The sequence below is a fragment of the Cyanistes caeruleus genome, chromosome 16 (genome assembly GCF_971803275.1).
Source record: "Cyanistes caeruleus chromosome 16, bCyaCae1.hap1.1, whole genome shotgun sequence".
NCBI classification, from domain to species: domain Eukaryota; kingdom Metazoa; phylum Chordata; class Aves; order Passeriformes; family Paridae; genus Cyanistes; species Cyanistes caeruleus.
This window is the reverse complement of record NC_141716.1, coordinates 5,902,554-5,925,581: the sequence shown is the minus strand read 5'-3', so window position 1 is coordinate 5,925,581 and position 23,028 is coordinate 5,902,554. Positions and strand designations below refer to the sequence as shown.

Sequence of the window (23,028 nt, the reverse complement as noted above, 5' to 3'; positions counted from 1 at the left end):
GTTCAACACATGGAAGGTTTTTACAGCAGCTGCTGAGGGAGGCTGTTTTTCAGGAACAATGTTACCAGAGTCCTGCCAAAAAGAAGAATGTGAAGATGGTGGAAAGGAGTGGGGCTGAGGGAAGGAAAACTTGCCTGAGGTAGATTGGTAGATGTGCCCCTCTAATTTCATAAGGACTTACTGCCCACTTTGTCACTGCAGCACAAGATCAGGAATACAAGTAATTTTTGCAAAGCTATTGAATTCCCTGTAACTTTGGGGGGTTCTATGGTGTTATTACAAGGGATGCTACAGGAGATTAAATATTGATTTCTCTCTCATTTTGTCACAGTGGGGTGGAATTTTTCATAGTCTGCAGAACGGTGCAGCTTTAAGCAGCTCCCTGATTTACTAGCTGGATGCAGCAGCAGGCTGAAGAAGCATCACATTTTCACAGTGCAGGGGTTGGGCTTCTTTTTTCTTAAAATGACCAGTTCTGCTTGTGAAAGAAGCTATCACTTCTAAATGAAGATTCCTATATGGGGAGATTGCAATTTGAAGAGAAGTTAGCAATGTAAAACTTTCTTCCAGGGCCTCAGCAAGAGGGGAAGCTGCTGTTCAAGTCCACAGATAATTTTGTCGTTCCTCCCTCCCATTCTTTAGCCCGTCACTTCTGTTTATATTTTCTACCAGCACAAAATAATATTTCTTTCAGGCTAACAGGAGGTGAAAACAACTGCTGAGCTGTAGATAATGTGACCCTCTATAAATTTCAACTGCCACCAAATAGCAATTTTTATTTATTTATTTCAGCCTATTGGCTTTTTTCCATGTGTGTGAATGGGAGTGAGGGGAGGAAGGGAGAATTGATTCCCAGGTGCCATGGAGTGCTGCAGATGCCCTTGTCCTGCTGTGAAAATCATTTAGTGATGACTTGAAGGAATTTATTTTTTTTCCATATCCTATTCAAGAAGATGTGAAACAACAAATACATCCAATGTATTTGGAACTAAGTTTAGAGAAGAGCTAAGGATCAGGAACTTGGGTTTCTTGTTTGAACTCCTTTTTGTTGATGGAAATGCTGAATGAAACCAAATTTATTCTAGAACTGATCACTTGGAGCTGACTGCAAGCAGTAACTTTCATTTTAGAATGGCATCACCCCCTTGGCTGCAGTCAGATGCATTTTCTGGGCTCCACATTTCTCTAACAGGATCTTTCCTTCATTCCCCAATGAAATTATCCTATTCACTCCAGTTTTACCTTTCCTTTTCTCATGAGATCACACTTCCCTCCCACTGTGCCCATTCCTGCATTTTTCTCTAGTCTCTCCTCTTCATATCTCTGAATTTATGAGTTTTTAGAGACCTGAGACCCCACAGAACAATGACATGAGCTGCTAAATTCAGCATTCAAACTGTGCACCCCAGTTCTGGCCCTCAGCTCCCAGCCACAGCAGTGAAAGAAGTTCTGGAATACCTTTGTCTCCTGCTAGGAGGAAAAAACACCACCTCAAACTGTTACTTTAGGTATTTTCATGCCATAATTCAGTTACATCCCAGCTTTATCATAATGATCTCCCTGACCTCAGCTGCAAACCTCCAGTTAGTGGAAAACCACAAATTTTTCAAGTCAGGTATTATTTTTCTCTTTGCAAAAAAAGCCAGCAACAACAATAAACCATCATTTTGTACTGTTTTTACAAAGGCAAGATATAAGAGTGCTCATCTCAAACCACACCTTGAACACACTAATGCAGCAAATAATATTTTTATTATTCTAAAAATAAAGTTATTTCTGTTTCAGGTTCCACAACTGCTTTTGCTCCACATTTCATTGACTCCAGGGGAGTTTGATTATGATAGTTACTGTTTGAAGTCGCAGCCTTAAGTAAAAGAGGCTCAAATTATCCTGAAAAAAATTCTTCTGGAAGTTTACTGTGCAAAAGAACTGCCCTTAATCTCACTGCTGGTTGCCAATCAAGGCATCATACTAATTATTTAATAATAATATAATAGCACTCTTGATAGAAGATATGTTAAAATCTTCACTGCCTGAGTTTCTGTGTCAAAGTACTTATCCAAATCACTTCTGGAAAGACAAAGTTGTTTGCCTGAGGCTAAAAGAGAGGATTTCCAGTGAGTTTTTAGGAAGAAAATGTTGAACTCTTTCTCCTCCCTCAAGCACAAGTTCAGGTTGTGCCTGCTGGCACCACTGTCTCCCCTTGTGCTGCACAGCACAGGACCTCAGCTCTGGGTTGCTTTTCTTCTTGTCTGTTCATTTGTAGTAACAGAATTCTCATCACTTGAGGCAAAAAACCCACATTTTTTCACCAATAACTGTGGAAGTGCTGGCCAAGCTGGCTTTGACATTTCTCACTCAAGCTGTTCTCTCCAAGCCCCTGCACTACCTGCCAAGTACCCAGAGCATCCTGAGAATTTGTCAGCACCTCCTGCCTGCTGAATCCTTTCAGTTTCCTGACATCACTCTCTGAATTTGTTTTGGAAAGCAGCACTGTGCAATCTCAATTATAAAGCAGAATAGCCTCAAAGTGTGATTTTGTACACAGGGTAGTGCTAAATCAAGAACCTACTGGATGACAGGAGATGCCCTCTGTTTATTTAAAACGTACAGATAGATCTTCCTGCCTTTTAAGACCGTGTTTCTAAGGCCAAGCAGTGAACTGCACCTTTAACTAACACTCCTCTGGCACCTCAAGTACTACACCACATTACAGGCTTAAGAGCTTTAATTTGATTTGTGTAGCCAGATTTTATGGACTTCCCTTTCCTCAGAAATAGCAGTGGAAAGGGCCCTGTGTTAACCCAGGGTGTGACTTTTATCAGATGGAGACCTCAGCATTGACAGGGCAGCAACAGGAGGTATTGGTTAATTGAGGGATCTGAGGCTCCAGTTGGCAATTGCTCATTTTAATGATCCCAGATCAATCTTTTTTTGGGGCACTGTCTGCTGGCCACAGGCACGAAGCAGCTGTGAGGATTAAAGGACTGGTCCCCATACCACCATCATCCCTTACTGGCTTCAAGTGGGTTCTTCAATACACCAATATGTACAAGCACACAAATAACATTAAGTCAAAAAGTCAGAATCCAAGACTGAAACACTGGAATAAGAAGAAGGGGAAGGAAAACTTCTTTAGAATTGTTTTCCCACCTATCTTCTCCAAACTTTAACAAACAGAATAATTTACAAAGGAAATTTAAACAGGAAAAAAAATCACACTTTGTTCTGAGGAGAGAAAAAAAACACAAAACAAAACACTTCTGCTTCTCTTTCTAGGTAGACTTTTTCCCAAACAAACAACATGAATTTGCAAACTCTTTTGATCATCCTGAAGCTGCATGCATAAGAGGTGATGTTTCAGCCAAAAGCATTCACTCACCTTTACTGCTGGCTCCAAAAGTAGATCTGCTTATCCTGCTGCACTACACAAAAAGCACATCACTGCAATTTCAAGCAGCTCTTTATCCTAGAGATGACCCTTAGCTTTTTAAGTTCCTAACCAAATTTTATGCAGCTCCAAATGCTGAGGATACATAGATCTAACACTTGAGCCTAACTGCAGCATATTCAGGTCTGACATATGCATAGCATTCTTTCCAGGCTTGAAGACTACTTAACTACATTACTTCTGAGCTCTCAATCCTATTCCTCATCTGTAGTCAATCATATTTGAAAGACCAGAAGAGGAAAGAAAAAATTGTCCTCATTATTTTCACACCATTTCTGTTCCATAAAGAAAGCAATTGAGTACTTGCTCCACACTCACATCCTGCCTTCACCTTTCTCCCCCCTTTTATAGGCCTGCGTAAGTGAAGAGAAGCCAGAGGATGGATAAACCTTGCACTCCACCAAAGGTGCTGCAGGAAACAGTCCCCTGGGGCCTGGATCTTTGGCAGAGGAAATGCAGGATGGTGAACTCCATTCCATTATTTTGTTCCTTGTCTTCTTTCCAAACACAATGAATGTACATCAAAGAATGGCCACACAGTTGGTTTTTAATTAATTCTCCAAGTGCCCTGACGAACCTTTCCTACCACAGTCTGCTGGTACTGGCCCAGAAATGGCACAGGCCTAAAGACCTCTGGCAGAACAAGTTCACCAAGAGCCTCTCCCAAGAGCTACAGGTGAAGTCGGAGCTGCTTCCTTGCGCCGTGGATCCCGAAGGAAGGAAGCAGCACGTAACCTCCTGGGACATTTCGTATGTTCTGTAGTTAGTTTCCTCCCCTTTTTCTGAACAGAGCCTAAATCCCCTAACACAACTTCATCTCCTCCCTGCCTGTATAAAAATGAGGTGGGGGCTCTTCACACTTGAGTTCCTTAGGCATTGTTGGGTTCTAAGTTATAGATGAGAACTTTTCCCTTCTGTGTCCCGCCCGTGCAGGAGCCCTTGCTCGTTCTCCGTAGGCATGGCAGTAGGCATTTGTCCTGAGTTCAGTCTCTGTGGCCTAACTCCCGTAATGCTGAACAGCTGAAAACTAGTCCAGCCGTCAGCTCTTCACTCAGCATGCAGCTTCACCCCGTTTCAACCAGCTGAGCCATTCTTGGAGCAGCTGTAGCTTACTCTGGGTCTGCCCAGCTACATGAAATTAACCCTGGTGTAGCTGAATCCTGCTACAGGCCGCTGGAAAAGGCCAGTTCCTCATGGATCAGAGGTGGGTTTGCACCTGCCTTCTTCACCTTGAGCCACACCTATTCCATGGTAACAGCCTGATGGAAGAGTTTCGTTTGTGACAGGCTTTTTGAGGGGAGGGAAAGGGCTGAAGGGGGAATGAGAGTGTAATTAAATTGCATTAATGAGCTGCAGCAATTAATAAGAAGAACAAAACCAAGTCAGTTTTGTTAGCTGTGTCTCCCAGCATGTTAAGTGTCAAAAGCAGAGAAGGAGCAGTTGTCAGCCAGCCCTGGCATTTTTGGGCTGGTACTTCAAGTGCTGTTGTAATTCATTATTGTCTTGCCTAATTTGTTTGGAATTACTTGGCATTTTTTGAGAAATGCTTTTCAGAAGGGTCAAGCTCGAAGCCATGCTAGGGAGAAGTGTGAGGGAAGAATTAAGAAAAAAAAAAAGAAAATAAAAACATTAAGTGCTAAATCAAAGACAGAATTATGCAGGTTTTTTTGTCTCATTCCAAAGGGCCCCAGAAGAAAAATCTTGTTTTATAAACCCAGATGTATAAGTGCTGAGTATTTTTTGCTTCTGTGTGACTTCTATTCCAGATACCCAGACATCCTGAGCTCTGCTTGGGTGCAGCTGCAAGTAAAAATGTTGTTTTCTGTAGGGTGTTTTTCCCCTTCTTTTAGCCACCAAAAGCCACAGCTTCTGACTGAGCAAAACAACAACTAGTTTCATCATAGTTTAATACCTTTAGATGATAAGAGGAGGAAACTTCTGGAATTGAGGTCTGCATGTTTTTAACACTACACCTCTCCACCTTACCAAGCTCTGATGCCACTTTCAGCAATAAAACTGGTCAAAACTGCTTGCCAAGAACTCTAAAGAGATAAAGCACCAAACTATGCACTTAACAGCATTGCCCCTTGGTTTTAACACACACTGGTAAAGATCAATGAAATAAAAGTGTGATGACTGAGTCACTTCAGAACTACCACTCAGTTGTCTGTGTCCATTGTAGCATAAAGCAACAATTAATAGAAGTAAAATAAATACCAAGCCCATATTCAGGTAAGTCTATAATATTCAGCATCAATGACTGCCATTAATCATAAGGAAAAAAAACCAAAACAGTCTGAGAAGAAACAAAGCTACTAAGGGTCATATTCCACACTTAATTATCTCCTCTGGGTTTCATTAGCAGAGCCATTGCTCCTCATGCCCTGAGAACCCCTCTCGTGGTCTGCTTGTGCCAGACCCACTCTGAGAGGCACAAGGTGACCCAGTGACCCTGCTCTGCAAGGGCAGGGACTGCCCATTCACCCCATCCCATCCCCAGCCTGATCCAGGAGCAGCTGGAGGTGGTGGCTCCCCTTTTCTCCAGTTTTGGAGTGCCCTCTGTTGGGGACAGACATCGCCAGAGATGCTTCTCGCCAAAGAACAACCTGCTTCTGCAAGGGCATTTCCCCACAGGAAAACAAACCAGCTCCTCCCTTTCTGGTGTGGAAAAGCCACCATTTTCACTCTGTTCAACAGGAGAAGCCCCAGAAATAGTTGGTGCATTTCCAGCCTCGCTTAGGTTCCAAGTCACACTGAGATGAGTTTAGGAGGAAATAACACTGTTCCAGCACTGAGCTGGTGTTTTCCCTTCTCATATTAGCACTTCCATTTAAACTACAAGTTTTTTCTGTATTTATAGATGCAAAACAAAGCCAGTGATATGTTGAACCCAACAACACCTAATTTGGTGTGGTGGTGACATTCTGTTCCCTAGGAAAGCTGCTGTCTGGCAGAGACCCAACCAATTCCTCCAAAAGTTGCAGAGTTTAAACCACTCAAGCTGTAATTTCTCTCATCTTTGCCAAGAGCTGCACTAATATTCCCTTCTTCTGAAGGCAAGGATGAAGAGAGCTGTCCTCCCATGGGATGCACAGAGAACTGACACCTTAAAATTAGCCACAGGGAAGCCCCTAAGCTGTTCAGTAAAACCAGAGCTGGAACCAAAGAGAAGCAGTTCCAGAGCCACAAATACACTAAAGAGCCACCTACCAAAATTCTACAAGTTCAGAACAGAATTATTCTTCATTTGTACAACTTAATGTATCAGATCTTTATGCTCCTTCATCCTTATCCCTTCTTTTGCAGTTTAAGAGAATCTTGAGGAGCCAGATTCTTCCCTGTGAGGGCAGTGGGTCCCTGGCACTGGGTGCTCAGAGAAGCTGTGGCTGCCCCATCCCTGGAAGTGTCCATGGCCAGGTTGGATGGGGTTTGGAGCAACCTGGGATAGTGGAAGGTGTCCCTGCCCATGGATGGGGTATAGAATGAGATGAGCTTTAAGGTCCCTTCCAACCCAAACTATTCTAAGGCTCTGGGACCCACATGCTGTCTGGTAAATTCCAAAGGAAACCAATGGATGGTAAGAACAGTTGCTTTTCTTACTCATGCCCATGTAGCACTGAAGGACAGATGTGATTTACTACCTGATGCCACTCTCACATAGGACACCACCACACCCCTCCCCCAGCAGGGACTTGTATTACAATCAGATACTCAGACCTCTAAGTTAAAGAAAGGAAAACATTTATTCCATGGAAAAAAACTGTTCATTTTTAAAAACATATTTCCTTTCCCTTCACTTAACAAGGGATAGTGTGGATGAAACTTTTTGGCTACATGATGGAATATTCCACTTTAAATAATAATCACGAGTTTAGCCAGCAAACAGATGCTCTAAAAAGCTATGTTTCCAGAGCTGTTTTCTAGTAGGATAATACCCAACAGCCAGGGAAGAAGCTTCCAGGAGAGCATCCAGTGACCCTGAGCAAAAAGCCTTCCACCTGGGGAGGTCAGCTGAAAGCAAGGAGGTTGGAGAGTCAGGCCAGGCTTTTCCACTTAGTTATGCAAATTTTAGCATTACTGAAACATTTCATCAGTTGTTGAAAACTCAGCAAAAAGGGGAGAAAAGGGTAGATTCTCCCTCCCCCACAACACACTGCTGCTGAGTATTCTAGTCTCAATGGAATGCATTTTGTACAAAAAATACTCCCATTTTCAATAAAACTTCCTGAAGGAATCCCTAGCAGAATAATCTCTAGACAACTGCTGAGTGAGAAAGAACCAGAGTCTGCTGTAAACAGTCTTTGATTTCAACACAAAAAGCAAAGATTTACTTGAAAACAAAAAAATGTTAAGAAGGAGAATCTCTGTCAATAAAAGCCTCATTTTGGAGGACAAAAGAACTCAGCAGAGTTTTCCTGGAGCAGTCTTAAAGCAAGAGTAGGTCAAACCAGAAATTCTTCCTAGAAACACTGTGCATGGGAGACATTTAGTGAGTTTTTACATTTATACCAAGCTACCCTGCAATTAAGATTGCTCCAGCAAGCTATTTACTTATTTTCTCCTTCTGCTGAGTCACGAATGAGCTGTGCAGACTTATCTTTCCCCTTGGGTGCACCATGGCTCAGGACATGAAAGCTCTCACCCTCCCCTGGATGACAGCTCTGCAGATGGGACACAGCCTCAAATTGAGGGCACATTCTCCACAAGCTACCAGGTGGCCACAGGGAACAAACACAACAGACACATCTTTGTCCATGCACACTTTGCACATCCTCTCTTCTTGCAGGCGGCGGAGCTGTTCTTCTGTGCTCAGCTGAGACTCATCTTTACCAATAAAAGAAAAAAAACAAACAAAAGCCCAAGCTGTTAGTGCTGTCACAGCTCCAGAGTGCCAGTTGTGACAGCTTAGGAAGTCACACTGCAACTTGCCCATTGTTTTGTTCAGAGACTGTAAAGATGGCAAAAGTACCTCTCAGGCAAGTTTCATTTAAGCTGAAAAACTACAGCTATTGTAGACTGGCTTATCTACACAAGATTGAGTTTATCTACACATGCTGGACTGAGCAGGGACACAGCTCAACAGCATTTACTGTGGTACATAAATTATCCCCATAAACTAGATTTTTTTTGTAGCAGCTGCTTCACAGGGGCACTCCAATCCCTGTATAAGGGTTCCTGTGCTCAGGTACCACTAAACTAGCACACAGTCCCCTTCAAAATTAAAGAAATGAGTTAGCATAATGACTACTGATACTATTATTTTAGAATTCCTCTCAATTATGGTTAAGCTCAATTCCCCACCACTGCCAGCACCTGATTCCTTTTGCCGCACAGATCGCGTTTCTTGTCTCGATGTTCCAGTCTCCCTTGGAACAGCACCTGTTTAACCAGAAAATAAGATGGTTTTCAATGCTACCCCTTCTCCTGACAGTGCTGTGTGAAAAGATGAAATACCCTGGACCTCAGAAGCATTTGGTTAAAATTTTAACAACTCAGCCTGGTGTGGCTGATGTCCTCTGTGGTGCTTCAGTAGCTATGTAAGCTCACCTCCTTGCCAAGGCCCTTCACAATCTCTCCTCAAAGTTGATTTATCTATCACATCAGCTGGTCATTCCAGCTCCTATGCTACTGTTTAATCAAAATTCCAGTTTTGTGGATTTCTTTTTTTACTATGTTAGATACAGAAATGGTAGACCATGCTGTGGAGGCAGGAGCTTCATCTTCAAGTAACCTTCACTTAAACTTCTGTCTGGATCAGCTGTGAAATTGTGCATTTGGAGCTGCCAGTTACTGCAGGTCTGAGGGTAGCAGGAAACACCAAGGATATCCCCACCACAGCCCAGTGCAGGCAGATACAGCCACTGACATCCCAGTAACCACAGCTTCTCCAGGTTTCTTTAAATCAGAACCTCATTGCTCAGTCTCCCAGGAAAAGCAGGCTTGAGGGCATGACCCCTCTTAATGCCAGCCTGGGCAGAGTGAAGGCAGACCCTCAGGATACTCCCAGCAGTGCTCCAGGTGCAGTGAGGAAGAGGTTAAACACCCCCAGCCCAGCTGTGAGTCAGGCATACCTCTGTGTCCTCCTGCACTGCTGCTGGCCCCCCAGCCTGACTGCAGCAGCTCTGAAATCAGCTCCGACTCAGACTGGTAGAAAGTCCCAGTCAGCACAAATTTATTCTCTACCAGGTTTGCCACCCAGGTGGGGTCAAAGCCCATCTGCAGGACATTCTGCACTATGAGATTCTGATCCTCAGAAGGATGAACCAGCAATTTCCAATCCCTCAGAGGATCTGTAAAGCAGTGAACAGGTAATTTACAAAAAAGGCAGAACCTTGGGCAAGAACTGCCACTCCTTAATGGTGTTCTACATAAAATGGCATTAATATATCCTAGAACACTCCTCAAGATATCCATATAGCTAGATTAACTTCCACAGTTATTTTTTAATTCAAATCATAATTCACAAGAAAGTTAATCAAAGCAAATTTCATAAAAGCCCAGACACTCATTTTGGATGGCTTATTTCACTTTATCAGTGAACAGTCTCCTGTGTTTGGCATCAGTCCAGAAGCCTTATCTCTGTTTTCACATCCCAGAACAGAAACCTCAGAACTGCTTTCATGAACATCAAGTGTAACATCCCAGTTGAAGCCTCTCCTACCTCAACCATTCATCAGTAACAGCAGAAGCAGGAAATTCAGCCAGCAGTCTCTTCAAAGGCTCAAGTCCTACTTAAGCTAATGGGAGCCAAATTTCAACTACTTACTTTCTGGGAGCGACTGATAAATGGGATTAAACCCCAAGATCTACATTTTCATGAACATCTAGACCCTGTACTTTTCTCTGGTTTCTTATCAAGCATGTTTAAAATGTTGTTGTGAAGGACTTTACAGACAGGCATCAACAGCAAGAGCATGCAAAAGTCAAAGGTAAGTTCGGTAAACACTCAAAACTCACATGATTATCCAGGCTAGCTAACTGTCTCTGGCCTTAGACTACAAGGTCTCACAAGAACAAATAATTTTGTTTCTTTAGCTAGAAGCCATTTCCTAAAACCAAAGTGAAACAGCTTCTAGAGTATGGAAATATCTCACAAGCACCATATCTACAGAGGGCAGAACAGCTGAGCTGGGCTGGTGGAACTGAGACTACACCACATTCACCAGAAGAAAAAACACCATGGAATTACAGCACTGACCTTGGGAAGGAAAGGAGTCTTGCTCAGTTTGATCCCAGGAATGTCTCTGAAAATGATACAGAAAGAGAAGCCTGTGCTTAAAACTCTCCCATCTACCAAACCCAATCCACTACACAGAAAATATTAATGACTCACTGGAGCCAGCAGGGTGGTAGAAAATGTCGCCTGAACACTGTTAACAAATTCTCTCCCCTTGGAGTGCAGTAAAAACTCACACCTGTGAGCAGAAAAGTTTAAATACATTAGTACAGGATCTCCCAAGTGAGAGTAAAGTGGCAGTCTGACTTTAGAGGCAAAGGGTGTTATGGGCAATGAGCAAACTGCTGTATATCCATTAAAGACAGGGTATCATGTGTTTCACCTGTCCACCTCTTGCACAAAGGCTGACAGTCAGAGGATCATGATCCCCCCCCTTAATTCAGTCTTCATTTTGGCCCAAGATGAGCTCAGTTGTAACCTGCTTTAGAATACACCACAGGGAGTGATGAGAAAGCAGTTCACAGGAAAGAAACAAGAACTGCTGCAGAAACCCAAGGCTTACAATACATTTCTTGTACCTCAGAGTAGGAGTAATGAAAGCTCTTCTTTGATGCCAAAGAAAGTTATTTTAATTGAACTCTTAGATAGTGAACTCCAGGTCAAATTAGAGAATCTCAGGTCTGAACTGTGCCATTTCATCTGAGCTTAAACATTTTATTTTGCTTTTAAGGTGAAAGGATATAAATATTTCTATCCTATGAAATAAAAGCATCAGAGTGAAATGCATGACCTATCTTTTGGCCTTGCTATGAGGGGTATTTGTTAACTGACTTACTCTGGGTACCATTTGGCATGTTCCCTCCAAGGATCATCTCCGAAGGACCAGCTCCTCACACCTCCATCACAGTAAAAACACCTCACTACATCTCCTTGTCCTGAAGGGGAGAGCAAGAAATTATTAGACACCTGAGACACTACATGCCCTACACTAACACCAGGTGAGACCTTGGGGCAAGACTCAGCACAAAACACAGGCTTTGGACAGAAAAGATGAACACATGACAATTTACCAACACAGTGCACATGGCACAGGGGCAGGAACTCAGTCTGAGCTCCCAGAGCTGCAGCTGGTTGAGCTGATTCCAGAAGGGGATCAACAGGCAGCACCTATGAGAGCAGCTGAGCTCCCATGCACAACCCCCCAGCCTGCCTTTAGAGCAGAGCTGTAATTAGTTACACCTATCAACACACTGCTCACTAACCACAGCCTGCCACAGTGCAGGTATTTTCCTCTAGCTGTGCAATTTAGAGAGGAGTATTTCTTCAAACCTGTTACCTAACCAGCAAAGCATTCTCAAAGGGAATTATATTGATATTCACATGCATGTGATTACAAGAAATACTGCCAACTTTCCGCACCAAAAAAAAATATCTAATTTCTGTATTTCAAATGAAGAGTCCCTAGAGAAACAAGCCACAGCAACAACCAGATGGGCTGACTCCATACAGCTGTGACTCAGATCTGGAGTTTTGAGATGAAAAGGCTTCAGTACAAGACACAGCCTATCAAAACATGACACACCGTCATAAGGAATAAATACTTTCAATTGATCTTAAAGCACACAATTTTCTGCCAGTAAAGCATAAGTTTAAAACACACCACCTTTTCCTCTCCTGCTGGCAAGAAGGTATTTACTAGTGGACCCCCTCAGTACCCAAACAGGGGTTAAATGTTGAAATGAATTCTGCACAAGAAACAGCATAGGCAGAAGGAAGGATGTGGTTTCTTAAGTACAATACACATATACACAAGTATTTCTAAGAGCAATAAAACAGTGAAACTTTCAAAAGTTAACTTGAATGACAATTAAGGACATTTCCCCAGAGAACCTACCTGTGTAAAAGAACCCTGCTCTAGCCAGTTGCTCTGGAGGCACATTGGAATTTTGTGGCCAGTTGTCAAATGTAGACAATCTCATCTCCTCCATCACCATCTCAGGGTACTCTGGCTCGTTGGGCAGGGCTGTCTGCTCACTGACTATCCCCTGCAAGACACTCAGGAACTGCCCATCCACAGTGTCAAAGATCTCCTGCAGGGACAGCCTCTCCTGGTTCCCAACATCCTCACCACAAAGGTATTCACAGGAAGGGAAGAAATTCAGATGCTCTATCATGGGGCAATCACCAGGTCTCCAGTCCTTCAGGACACCACCACAGCAGAAACACTGCACTTCATCCCTGGGGCCCACATAGAAAAATCCAGCCTCAGCCAGGTCCCGGGCAGACACAGGCGCAGTGCGGGGCCAGTGCTGGAAAGTCCTGAGCCTCCTCGCCACGCTCCTCATGCTGGAATCGAAGAGCTGGCAGCGAGCAGCCCTGGGCTCAGGCTGCTCTGCTGGTGCTGCATCCCCCATGGCTGTGCTCTGAAAGAGAGGATGAGGGAGCCCAGAGCAGTCAGCTGCATTCCCAGCACCAGGCAGCACTCACCCCGTGTTATTATTCCCCGTCCCCATGCACATTCCAGAAAGCTCCTGCTTGCAACAAAGCCGAGCTTGTTTCAGAATTGCAGCCCAGTCACAGATCTGGTGTTTCTATACTTTGCTGTTGAACTTTTGCTGAGCGCTCACTGGTGTCTGATGGGAAGAGTCCAGAGCTTTCCAAGGCCAAATTTACAGGAAAGATGGAACAGAGAAAAGAGGGCAAAACCTGTGCTGCCTCCCAAGCTAAACCAAGCCCACCTTTGGCATCTGATCTGCAAGATAAATCCCCAGCCATTTTGCTAAGCCTTTAAACTAGCATTGAAAAGGCTCTGCTTTTTATTCCCCAAACCAGGCATGTCATAACAAAACAGAACAGCCACACCCAAACAATGTCTCAATCTCTCATTTACAGTCAAACACCACACAAAACATCACATTTCTCATGTCTTTATTGTCATGATTATTAAGCAGTGATTATCTAGAAATAGCTCTATTAAAAAGAACTTTTCCAAGCCATAGCCTAGAATAATTAGGTGCAGTTTCTATGAGGTGGTATCCTTAAATCAAGGATTTTCTAACCTATGTCATATTCTTCCCATGCTACTTCTGTGCAAGAGTGAATTTAAACAAGTTACCAAGTGCCTGATTCTCCAAGCTTTCATCTTGCTTAAGGTAACAGCCCTTCCCTGGGTGATTAAGCTGAACAGCAACTCAGCCACTGCTTCCAACACTTTCCCTATGGCTGCCAGAAACGCTTTCCAAAGGCCCCACAATGACACAGCTGAGAACCAGGAACAACTTAATTCCTTTGGAGTGAAGCCCTTACACAATGGGACTTCATGAAAGGTGCAATCAACCCCCTTTTTTTTTTAATTAAGGGCCCTCAAAATCCCTTCCACACCCAACTCAAAACAAATTCAACCCAAGGAAGTGCAACTTCCTATCTACTGGTTATCAGGGCTAAGCATTGTTAGCACACAGACCCCAAAATGTCACAGAGGAAAATGGTAAATCAAGGGAAAAAATATAAATACACACCTTTAAAAGCTACAAATTTTCAAGGCTGGTACAGCACATTAAAATAACAGATAACTGCAGCAGTGCACAGTAAAATACAAACAAGTGGAGAGCATAGATGCAGCAGCCACTCTGCAGCAAACACCATCACAGAGATGCTGAGGAGGCTTAAGAAACACTCAGGCCAGTAGCATCTCTGAAGAACTACTACTCTTAATTAAGAGCTGCAAAATATTTAAGGAGGAAAAAAGCTAACAGTTCATTTTAGTCACAAAATCAACAGCTGTCCTATATATACACCTATGTATAATAGGTATTATACATGTAGTGAGATTTTAAAAGCAAAACTAAACTTACTCAACCACATGCCTCTCATATTAAAAGGTAGAAAGGAAGAAAAAGTTCATTAGCAACCAGCATTTCCCTCTATAATGACAGAGGCCAGGGCTAGGAGAAAAGGCTCCAAAAGTCTCTTCCAGAAACTGTGTGTTATTTAATACAATAACGAAGTTACTCAAGATCTGTGTCGCTGGAATAAGGAAAGTCCATTGAGAAAGAAGGCTCCAAAGCCATTAGTCACTGATGGCCAGCAGAATTTGCAAGCTAAGCAAACTGAGGAAAGGCAGATTGTTTGCTTTCACAGCAGATTTTGCTCCCAGAACACAGAAGCTTGTTCATCAGGCACAGCTCCACAATCAGTGCTGCTCTCATCTTCCAGCATTAACAAAGCAGAAGCTGTAACTCAAGCTACAGCAAATTTTGGGTTTCACAGAGATGATGGCCAGGTTATCCTAGCTTTCCTCCATTCCAGAAAGCACTTGAGAGCAAGCTTCACAGCTTTTGCTTTGTATCTTCACAAAGAAAATTATTTCCTCCACAAAAGACTTCTTTTAATAAGAGGTGTAACATAGGAAAACAAATATATTTATCTTTTGTTTATTAAGAAGCCCATTATGGTTTACCTGCATATTCATATGCACTGCAAAAGGTTCATTAACTCTGCTAATGAAACTCCTCAAACCAAATTAAAATTTTAAATTGCTATAACACCACTAAAAACCAGTATTCTACCACAACCCACTACTTACATAGCAATGAAAAACAACATTACAGCTCATACCAACAATTAGCACTGTAAAAATAAAATTATTTAAAAAAACCAAACAACTTCACCTGAAACATGTTAACTAAACCCCAGAAAGCTTCCATTATTTAAAAATCTCTCAACACCACAAGCTTCACACAAAAATCTCTTCTCCTCAACTATCTCTCCCAAAGCAGAAACACTGCCAAGGAGTAAGTGATGCCACCTGCCTCAGAGCCCATTTATAAAGCTTAGTTGCCCCCAATTGGTTGGGATGAGCTGAAGTTCTCTATTGGCTAACGAGTTCAAATTTCATCTTTATAAAAAGGAGTCACAAGGCAAAGGTATAAAGTTAAGCTCAAATTTTGTTCAGAAAATAACAGATCTTGTTAAAACCTAGTCTAGTGCCAGGTGTGACATCCTGATATAATCCTATGATATAATGGCTGTCACCTCCCTATTTCGCTGTGACTCTATTAACAGTATTTCTGCATCTTTTTCAGCTTGTTTTCACATGTAGTTTGCACCTTACATTTCTTAAGAAAATGTACTGTAAAATTAGCAGATAAATAGCAACAAGAATTTTCTCCAGACAGCTTGAACAGATTGCATTGCCTTTACTTTGGGAATCAAGTCTTCTACATTACATCTTCACAACTTGAAATCCTGCTATTCCTTTGCCTTCCTATGGTCACAATTCCACAAAGTGGAAGATTTTATGGATAGTTCTGAAAGGTGTAATTACTTGAATATGTATTTCCTTTTACCACTGCCTGAGAAGATGCATAAGGCTTCTTCTAAACTCTTGACAAAATATCAGTTCTCCATGTAAACATAAGAACATGGGTGGTTCATGTTTCTTAGAAATTATAAATTAGTATTTTTCTTTCAATAAAAAGATCCAAAGAAAGGATTTTTATTTTGCAGGCAAGCCCATAACAATCATTCTCATTAAAAAAAAAGCAGTGTTGGGTTTTTGCTAATTAAATACTTGTTAATGAAAGCCCCTGAGCAGTAGAGGGCAGTGCTTTTATATGACATTTACAGAATCTTGTAACAAGAGAATGTGCTGGGGAGGTTTGTCCTCAGTGAATTTCCATGTAATGAAATACATATGAGGATAATCACATGTTATCTTCCACTCCCTGGATCCTGTCCTTTCTAAGTCTATGCAGATTTTTGAAGAATGCATCCTAAAAATCCAAGGGACAGAATTAACAGAATCCCTCCAGCAGAGGCTATTTGGGGTCTGCTGATGGGTTGTAGCAAATCAATAGAAGTGATTGATAATTCTGATTTGATCAAGCATTTTACAAGCAATGATCTCTTCTTCTACTGCTTATAACCACCTGGCTGCCCAAAGGTGAGCACAATTCCACCTGTTTTAGGGGAAGCTCCATTCTGATTGTTAAAGAGGGAAGAGTAGTATAAATCTTGAGGAGCTCAAAAGCAGCTTCTAAGTTAATTGACAACATTTGTCTGCTTCTGGCAGTGGTTATCTGCTTTGGGTTTTTTTTCTTGTATACATAACATTCTTCTATCATAAAAACTTCAGGACAAGTTTAAGGTTGATTATCTGTGGGGATACACTCGTGATTTTGGGGTGAACATTTCACCAACAGAGGAAAGCTGAGGAGAATCAGTGAGATGACTGTAGCAGAAGATGAAATGCACACACCAATGGTGCTGAGAGCAAAAAAAAACAAGTCATCATGAATGATAGGGTTTTATTCCAGCACACCAAAATTCGGGAAGCAAATAACATATTCAGTAGTATGTTGTATGCAACTTATACTGATCTTTTTTAGCAAGTCATACTTTTTCAGTTTCTTTTCAGAGCATTAAGATGTCCTACTGAACTTCTGAATGCTTCTTAAAATGAGGAGTGTCATGAGCTAGTGATCAACAAACGTGGGAATCAGCAAACATCAATCAGGAGTCCAGGACAGATCAGTGATAATGATCAACAGTGTCATCACTAGACAGTGATTGGAAACACTCGATGAAGAAAGTAATATAAACATAATTAATCAAAAATCTGCTTGCTGCTATCAACCTGATTTGGAAGGAAAACAATCAATAAATACAAGGGCCAGAGAATATCTGGAGACAGCATAATGAAGAGCTTGAAAGCACTGAAGTGACTGGAACCCCTGGAAAAACTCCAGCAGAACTCAGCACCTCTACCCTCGTGGTGCTACACAGCTGCAAGGGGCTGAAGCTGCTCTGTGTGGCTTAGCTGGAGGAACACTATTGTGCTTTCATCAATAAATTAAGAGTTTATTGAGGAAAGAGGCTTTTATAACAGGAGATAAAAAAGGGTGTCAGTTGGCATTGGTGAAGAAATTAAGAGTCTGGAACACAAAAGGAGATACCATAGCTTGCCACTAGCAACTGATATGTAAAGGGACTGGGTATCGAGCAAATTTATGGCAGAGTTCCCATTCCCACTTGCTCAGATGTTAGCCACTATTAAGATGTGGATCCATTTTTCAGAATGAAACATTCAGACCCTGTGATATAACTGCTTTGCAGCCTGAAGCACAGTAGACAAAATCATAACACCTAAAGCCCTAGACACAGATGACTGCTGCTGTTTCTCCACTTAGGAGCTCTCCTTTCCTCTTCTGGCTGCCTCTTCTTTGTGTGCTGTCCTCCCCCTTCCCTCCCACTGCAGGGCCTGCTGCTCTGGTGCTGCAGCACAGCAGCTGCACTGCTGCTCCCTGGGGAGCTCCTGCCACCGGAACACCCCTGAGGGAGCCCATCTGCTCAGCTGCTCCCAGGGCAGCCCTCAGGGACCAAGGCACACTGCTGGATGTTGACACAGAGCTCCACAGCATCCATAAAACAAATCCACTGTGCACAGGAAACAGGATTCAACTCAGTGAATAGTGACAAGACACACTGAAAAGTGACTGGTCACCCCTGGGACAAACACAGAGCCATTTCCTCAGGGCAGGGCAAAGCTCAGAAGTCTCACTTTGCTGTTTCATGCAGCTCAAGTGTTTCTTTTCCCATAACAAGTTCTGCTATACATCTACAGGGATCTTTTCTGCCTATCAACAGCTTCCTTGCTCTACTTCCCTCAGTGGACTTTTCAATAATTATGAAAAAAACCACAACAAAACTAACACATTAATAATAAAAAATGGTTTATTTCTCCATACATTAACAAACATTCATTCAGGAAGCCTGGAAAATGAAGTAAATAATAGAATCCCAGAATGGGATTGGAAGGGGTCTTAAAATTCATCTCATTGCAACTTCTGCCATGGGCAGGGACACCTTCCACTACCCCAGGCTGCTCCAAGTCCTGTCCAACCTGGCCTTGGACACTTCCAGGGATGGGGCAGCCACAGCTTCCCTGGGCCAGGGCCTCCCCACCATCTGAGTAAAGAACTTCTTCCTAATATCAAACCTAAACCTCTCCTCTTTTAATTTAAAGCCATTCTCCCTTATCCTATCACTGCATGCCCTTATAAAGTATACATACTATACATAGAGACTGCTGAAACTAATGCACAGGTGAGTAACAAATACTTGTTTTGTGATTTCCTAGGGATTCAAATCTTTTCATCTCCTGCCCTAATTCTTTCCCCTAGCCCCCACTACCATGGCATTCGATTGCCTCAAAACTTTAGGTATTGTAATAGTTAGGAATAGCTAAATGTAGCTTGCAACATGATTCATGAAAGTGCTTCAAATCAAATCCTATTAATATCCCAGCCCACAGAACAGAACACAGTACATATGAAAAGGAAAATCTGCAAAGCACAGCAGATACTCAAAAAATCAGTAGAGGAACTGGCCTTAAAATCTAAAAAACTTCATGGCTTCATTGTCCAGCCTATTAAAAAAAATATTGCTGCTATTGAAGAGTAGGTTGACCACTGTTCACTTCTTTTTCAAAGGAAAGTGTTTTTAGAAAATAGCTTCTCTTTTATTTTTCTAAGTGTCTTTTGGAGCTGAAAAATGTGAGTTTCTTTTTCAAGGATAATTTTTTCTCTTCATTGAGTTTTCTAGCCCTTCTTGCCCTTGCCAGTGAACCCAATAATTATGAGGAAAAAAAAAAAAAAAGAAATAGAGACCAACCCCCAATCCTATCCATTTTTTGTTGTCTTTTTTTTTTGTTTCCCATAACATTCTGAATATTTGAAAAAAATCTGTAAAAATTCACTGCTACTGCAAATTGAATGGACAATTTTCAGTTTTCAGTAGATAACAATCTATGACCCAAAGAGCACACAGAGTTTTTAGAGGCCTGAGCAGCAGCACAGGGATTGGGAATCCAAATTAAACTGTAGGGCTAAGTACATTCCCACAGTGAGTACAGAAAATATAAATTATATTCCCTTGCTTTTTTCCTTCCTAAGTAACACCTGGCAAGTTTCCCCAAAGATGAATTGCACTTCTTCCTCTCCCTCTGAATGACTTTGATCATTTCCCAATTCATTCTGATTCTGACATGGAGGAGCCTCACATTTCTCACATTTGGGCTCTATTCCCTTTACCTACTCCAAGCCAGGAGATACAGCAACAGAAGACCTGGAGCCTTATGTAAACTGAGTGGCATTGCAACTCCAAATTAAATCACATATAAAAATGTCACATATTAAACTAACAGTTCCTAAGAAGAGATTCTTACCCACTTGTGGCCACAGTTCCACCATTCAGCCATTAAATTACCTGTAAAGAAGGATTTGTCAGGCATTGTTGTGATTCTAATGGAGCTCATCCTACTTTATAATTGACAGAAAATCATACACCAACAATCATAGAACATCTGATTTTCCAATTAAATCCTGCTATAGTTTGGATTGTGTTTTTATTGCAGAGAACGTGCCTGGCTGCCTGAATATTGCTTGGGCAACAGGCAGAAAGATCTATTCTTGAGCTATTCACACTACAATCATCTGCTTTTATCCATGCAAATTGGCTTGGAATGAATTTATTTTCTCTTTGAATCAATAATCAATAGCCAGATTGAAAGACAAGGAAGAAAGACAACAGAGCAACCTGAAGTCACTGCAAAGAGCTGAAGGGAAAAATGCACAACAAAGTAACCAATGACAGACTGACCTTACAATTTAATTTAATGGAAACCCCACGACAGCAGCAAGATGGAGTTGCCAAGGATGAAGATCAAGAAGGAGACAGGGGAGAGTCCCTGTGCTCAGTTGTTGCTCCGTTGAGCTCCTTGCCACAGCTTTCCAAGGAAGTTGTCTTTCAGGGAACAGCATGTGTGATGCTGATGTCAGATGGGATCTGTTCACAGGCCACACTCTTTGCATATGATTTCCCTCCTCATGTTTTCACAAACAATGTGTCAGTGACATGAGAAACAGGAGAGGAGAACAGATACAATTTCTCTGTGTGTCTGCTTTTATTTTTCACCCTAAAATTATGAAAGTGAATGCTGGATCCTTGGTTTGGGAACATTCCACGGGGGTGTAGGGTGAAGGAGGGAGATGATGGCAATATTTGATTTTCTGCCATGCTCATAACAGAGGGGGCTGCATAAAATTCCTGTAAAATCTACATTAATAACAAATAATAAAAACACCAATAAAAATGTGCTGTAGCTTACACACGAACTCTTCTGAGATTTCAGAGAGTGTTAGCAAAGGACAAAAAAGATAAGTACAATTTTTTCTTAAACTAGAAGAACACATTTCATTCAACTAAGACAAAACCAAACCCTGTGTTTCCCCCTGGGTTACAGTGTTACACTCCAAGAGTATCCCAAGTTATATATCAAAATATGAATATTATCCATTTCCTTCAACTGAGACTTTTCATCTTACTGGCTTTATTTCTAAAATACAATGCACTTCTCAATGGATAGACGAGATCATTCTTAGCATTACAAGGAATTAAAAATATCAGATTTTCCAAATGCAACAGAAAAAAAATATTCCCACAAAGACTTAGATGTGTACATGCATGTATATATGTGCCATGCTGCCTTTGGGTGTAATCTAACAGGTACAGCCTAAGAGCAGCCCCCTGTACGTTGGGATGCTGAAGCAGAGAGAGCTCTACCATTCTGCCCACATGCTCTCCTGGCGAGGATGATTCATAGTCACATCGTTTCTATATCGAGATGTGAACATACACAATCACATGGACTTCGGAGCAGTGCCCATCACCCAGGCATCCAGCCTTTCCCTTCTCCTTCTACACACATGTTCCTCCCCACAGCCACGCTGATCACTTTTTTTTGGTCCTGTTTTTTGAAGCTCTGTTCTTTGGACAGACTTTTCCAGCTCGCTCAGGGACTGCCCACTGCAGGGATTTACTAACTTGCTCCATAATTACACCAAGGGAAAACAGAATTAGAATAGGCCAGGTTGGACAGGGCTTGGAGCAACCTGGTCTGGTGGGAGGTGTCCCTGCCCACGGCAGGGATTGGAACATGATGATCTCTGAGGTGTCGTCCAACCCAAATCATTCTGGGATTCTAGGGAAATACCAATTATTACTTACTACATAATTCAAATAGAGAGCCCAAAACATGTCCAGGTGCTGAGGATTGAAGCACCACTCTTTCTTCCTCATCTCTGGATGTCTAATCAGAAAAAAATACGAAAGCAGACTCTTCATTTCAGATATTTTATTAGAGTGATAAGTACAAACTCAAATTTGCAAGTTCCAAACATGTGAACACAGAGAAGACTCTGGTTTTAGCTGTGTCTAAAGGAAGGCATGACTGTGTTGTTTGACATATTTCACAATGATCAGAATTTGCCACTTTTACCTGCATGGAGATGTTCTAAGACTTGATAAACTGCAGGACTTAGACCTTGGCCCTGATGAAATCAACAAAAACTGAGCTACGGGGCCCACAGTTATACTCAGGTTCTGCAAAACAGATGGAAGGGAAGAAAAAAGGAATTAATCTGATAAAAACCCACATTAAGGGCTGCTGTTGCCAGTGGCTGTGATCCTCTGCCAGGGCATCCAGGCCATGGCCAGGGGTGCTGGGTCATAGGCTGGACTTGATGGTCTCAGAGGTCTTTTCCAACGTAAGTCATTCAGTGATCCTGGGTCACTTCCAACTCAGGAAGCTCAGTGGTTCTGTCTCAGTGATCCAGTGATCCTGTGATCCTGCACAGCCGAGCCCGTGGGCAAAGAGTCCTCGCAAAGGCTGAGAGGAATGGAGAAAGGACAGAATGAGAGAATATTCTGAGCTGGAAGAGACACACAGGATCATTAAGTCCAAATCCTGATGCTGCACAGAATCCCTCCATGTGCTGTTGGAAAACATTTTTTACAGAAAGAGTGATCAAGTACTGGAATTGTCTGCCTGGGGTGGTGGTGAAGCCACCATCCCTGGAAGTGTTCAAAAGAAGACTGGATACGGCACTAGGTGCCATGGTATGGTTGAAGAGTTAGGGAATGGGTTGGACTCAGTGATCTTAAAGGTCTCTTCCAACCTTGTTGATTCTGTGATTCTGGATGACTCTGTGAGCAATCAGGCTCGGTGCTGTGACCACATCCCTGGGGAGCCCGTCCCCGTGCCCGACCACTCTCCGGGAGAAGAACCCCGTCCTCCCGAGGAAGTCGCACACAGCCATGAGCAGCGCCCTCAGCCTCCCGTTCTCCAGGTCAGTCAGCCCAAGTGGCCTGTGCGGCGGGATATGGTGGGATGCGCTGCGGTGCTGTATCTGCCGTGCGCTCCCTCACTGCCCTAATTGCCCTAATTACCCTCACTGCCCTCATTACCCTCACTGCCCTGCCCTCACTCCCCTCACGGCCCTCTCTCCCCTCAGCGCTCCCGCGCACGCGCAGAGGCGCCGCCGCCCCGCGCGCCTTTCCC

At 42.6% G+C, this 23,028-nt stretch overlaps 2 protein-coding genes and 1 long non-coding RNA gene across 13 annotated transcripts in view; 1 reads left to right on the top strand and 2 right to left on the bottom strand.

Moving 5' to 3' along the window:
- The window catches only part of NKAIN4 (sodium/potassium transporting ATPase interacting 4), a 49,011-nt gene extending 43,914 nt beyond the window's left edge, over positions 1-5,097 (top strand). For 2 of the 3 annotated variants that reach the window (XM_023939661.2, XM_023939662.2), the window contains one exon: positions 3,803-5,097. In XM_023939661.2, the coding sequence (XP_023795429.1) occupies positions 3,803-3,812 (10 nt within the window). In that variant the 3' untranslated portion in view covers positions 3,813-5,097. Of the gene's footprint in view, positions 1-3,279; positions 3,353-3,802 lie in introns of all 3 variants that reach the window. The other variant, XR_002868877.2, reaches the window with a different exon arrangement.
- Positions 5,098-7,175: 2,078 nt separating this feature from the next.
- Positions 7,176-20,357, bottom strand: BIRC7 (baculoviral IAP repeat containing 7). Of its 8 annotated transcripts, XM_086853626.1 has the most exons (9): positions 20,289-20,355; positions 19,855-19,895; positions 12,523-13,051; positions 11,464-11,563; positions 10,785-10,866; positions 10,650-10,695; positions 9,523-9,741; positions 8,765-8,830; positions 7,176-8,275 (listed from the first exon to the last, which is right to left on the bottom strand). In XM_086853626.1, exons 2-9 carry the CDS (start codon positions 19,885-19,887, stop codon positions 8,073-8,075), a joined length of 1,278 nt encoding a protein of 425 aa, XP_086709752.1. In that variant the 5' UTR covers positions 19,888-19,895; positions 20,289-20,355; the 3' UTR covers positions 7,176-8,072. The 8 variants fall into 8 exon arrangements, with proteins under 8 accessions (XP_086709752.1, XP_086709753.1, XP_023795424.2 ...); XM_086853627.1 differs by lacking the exon at positions 19,855-19,895 and having other exon boundaries at positions 20,289-20,357; XM_023939656.2 differs by lacking the exons at positions 19,855-19,895; positions 20,289-20,355 and adding an exon at positions 15,299-15,577.
- Positions 20,358-21,810: 1,453 nt separating this feature from the next.
- LOC147650142 (uncharacterized) lies at positions 21,811-22,998 on the bottom strand. Of its 2 annotated transcripts, none has more exons than XR_015277170.1 (2): positions 22,646-22,998; positions 21,811-22,356 (listed from the first exon to the last, which is right to left on the bottom strand). It is a non-coding gene; the product is annotated as an uncharacterized LOC147650142 (long non-coding RNA). The 2 variants fall into 2 exon arrangements; XR_015277171.1 differs by having other exon boundaries at positions 22,935-22,973.
- Positions 22,999-23,028: the final 30 nt, after the last annotated feature.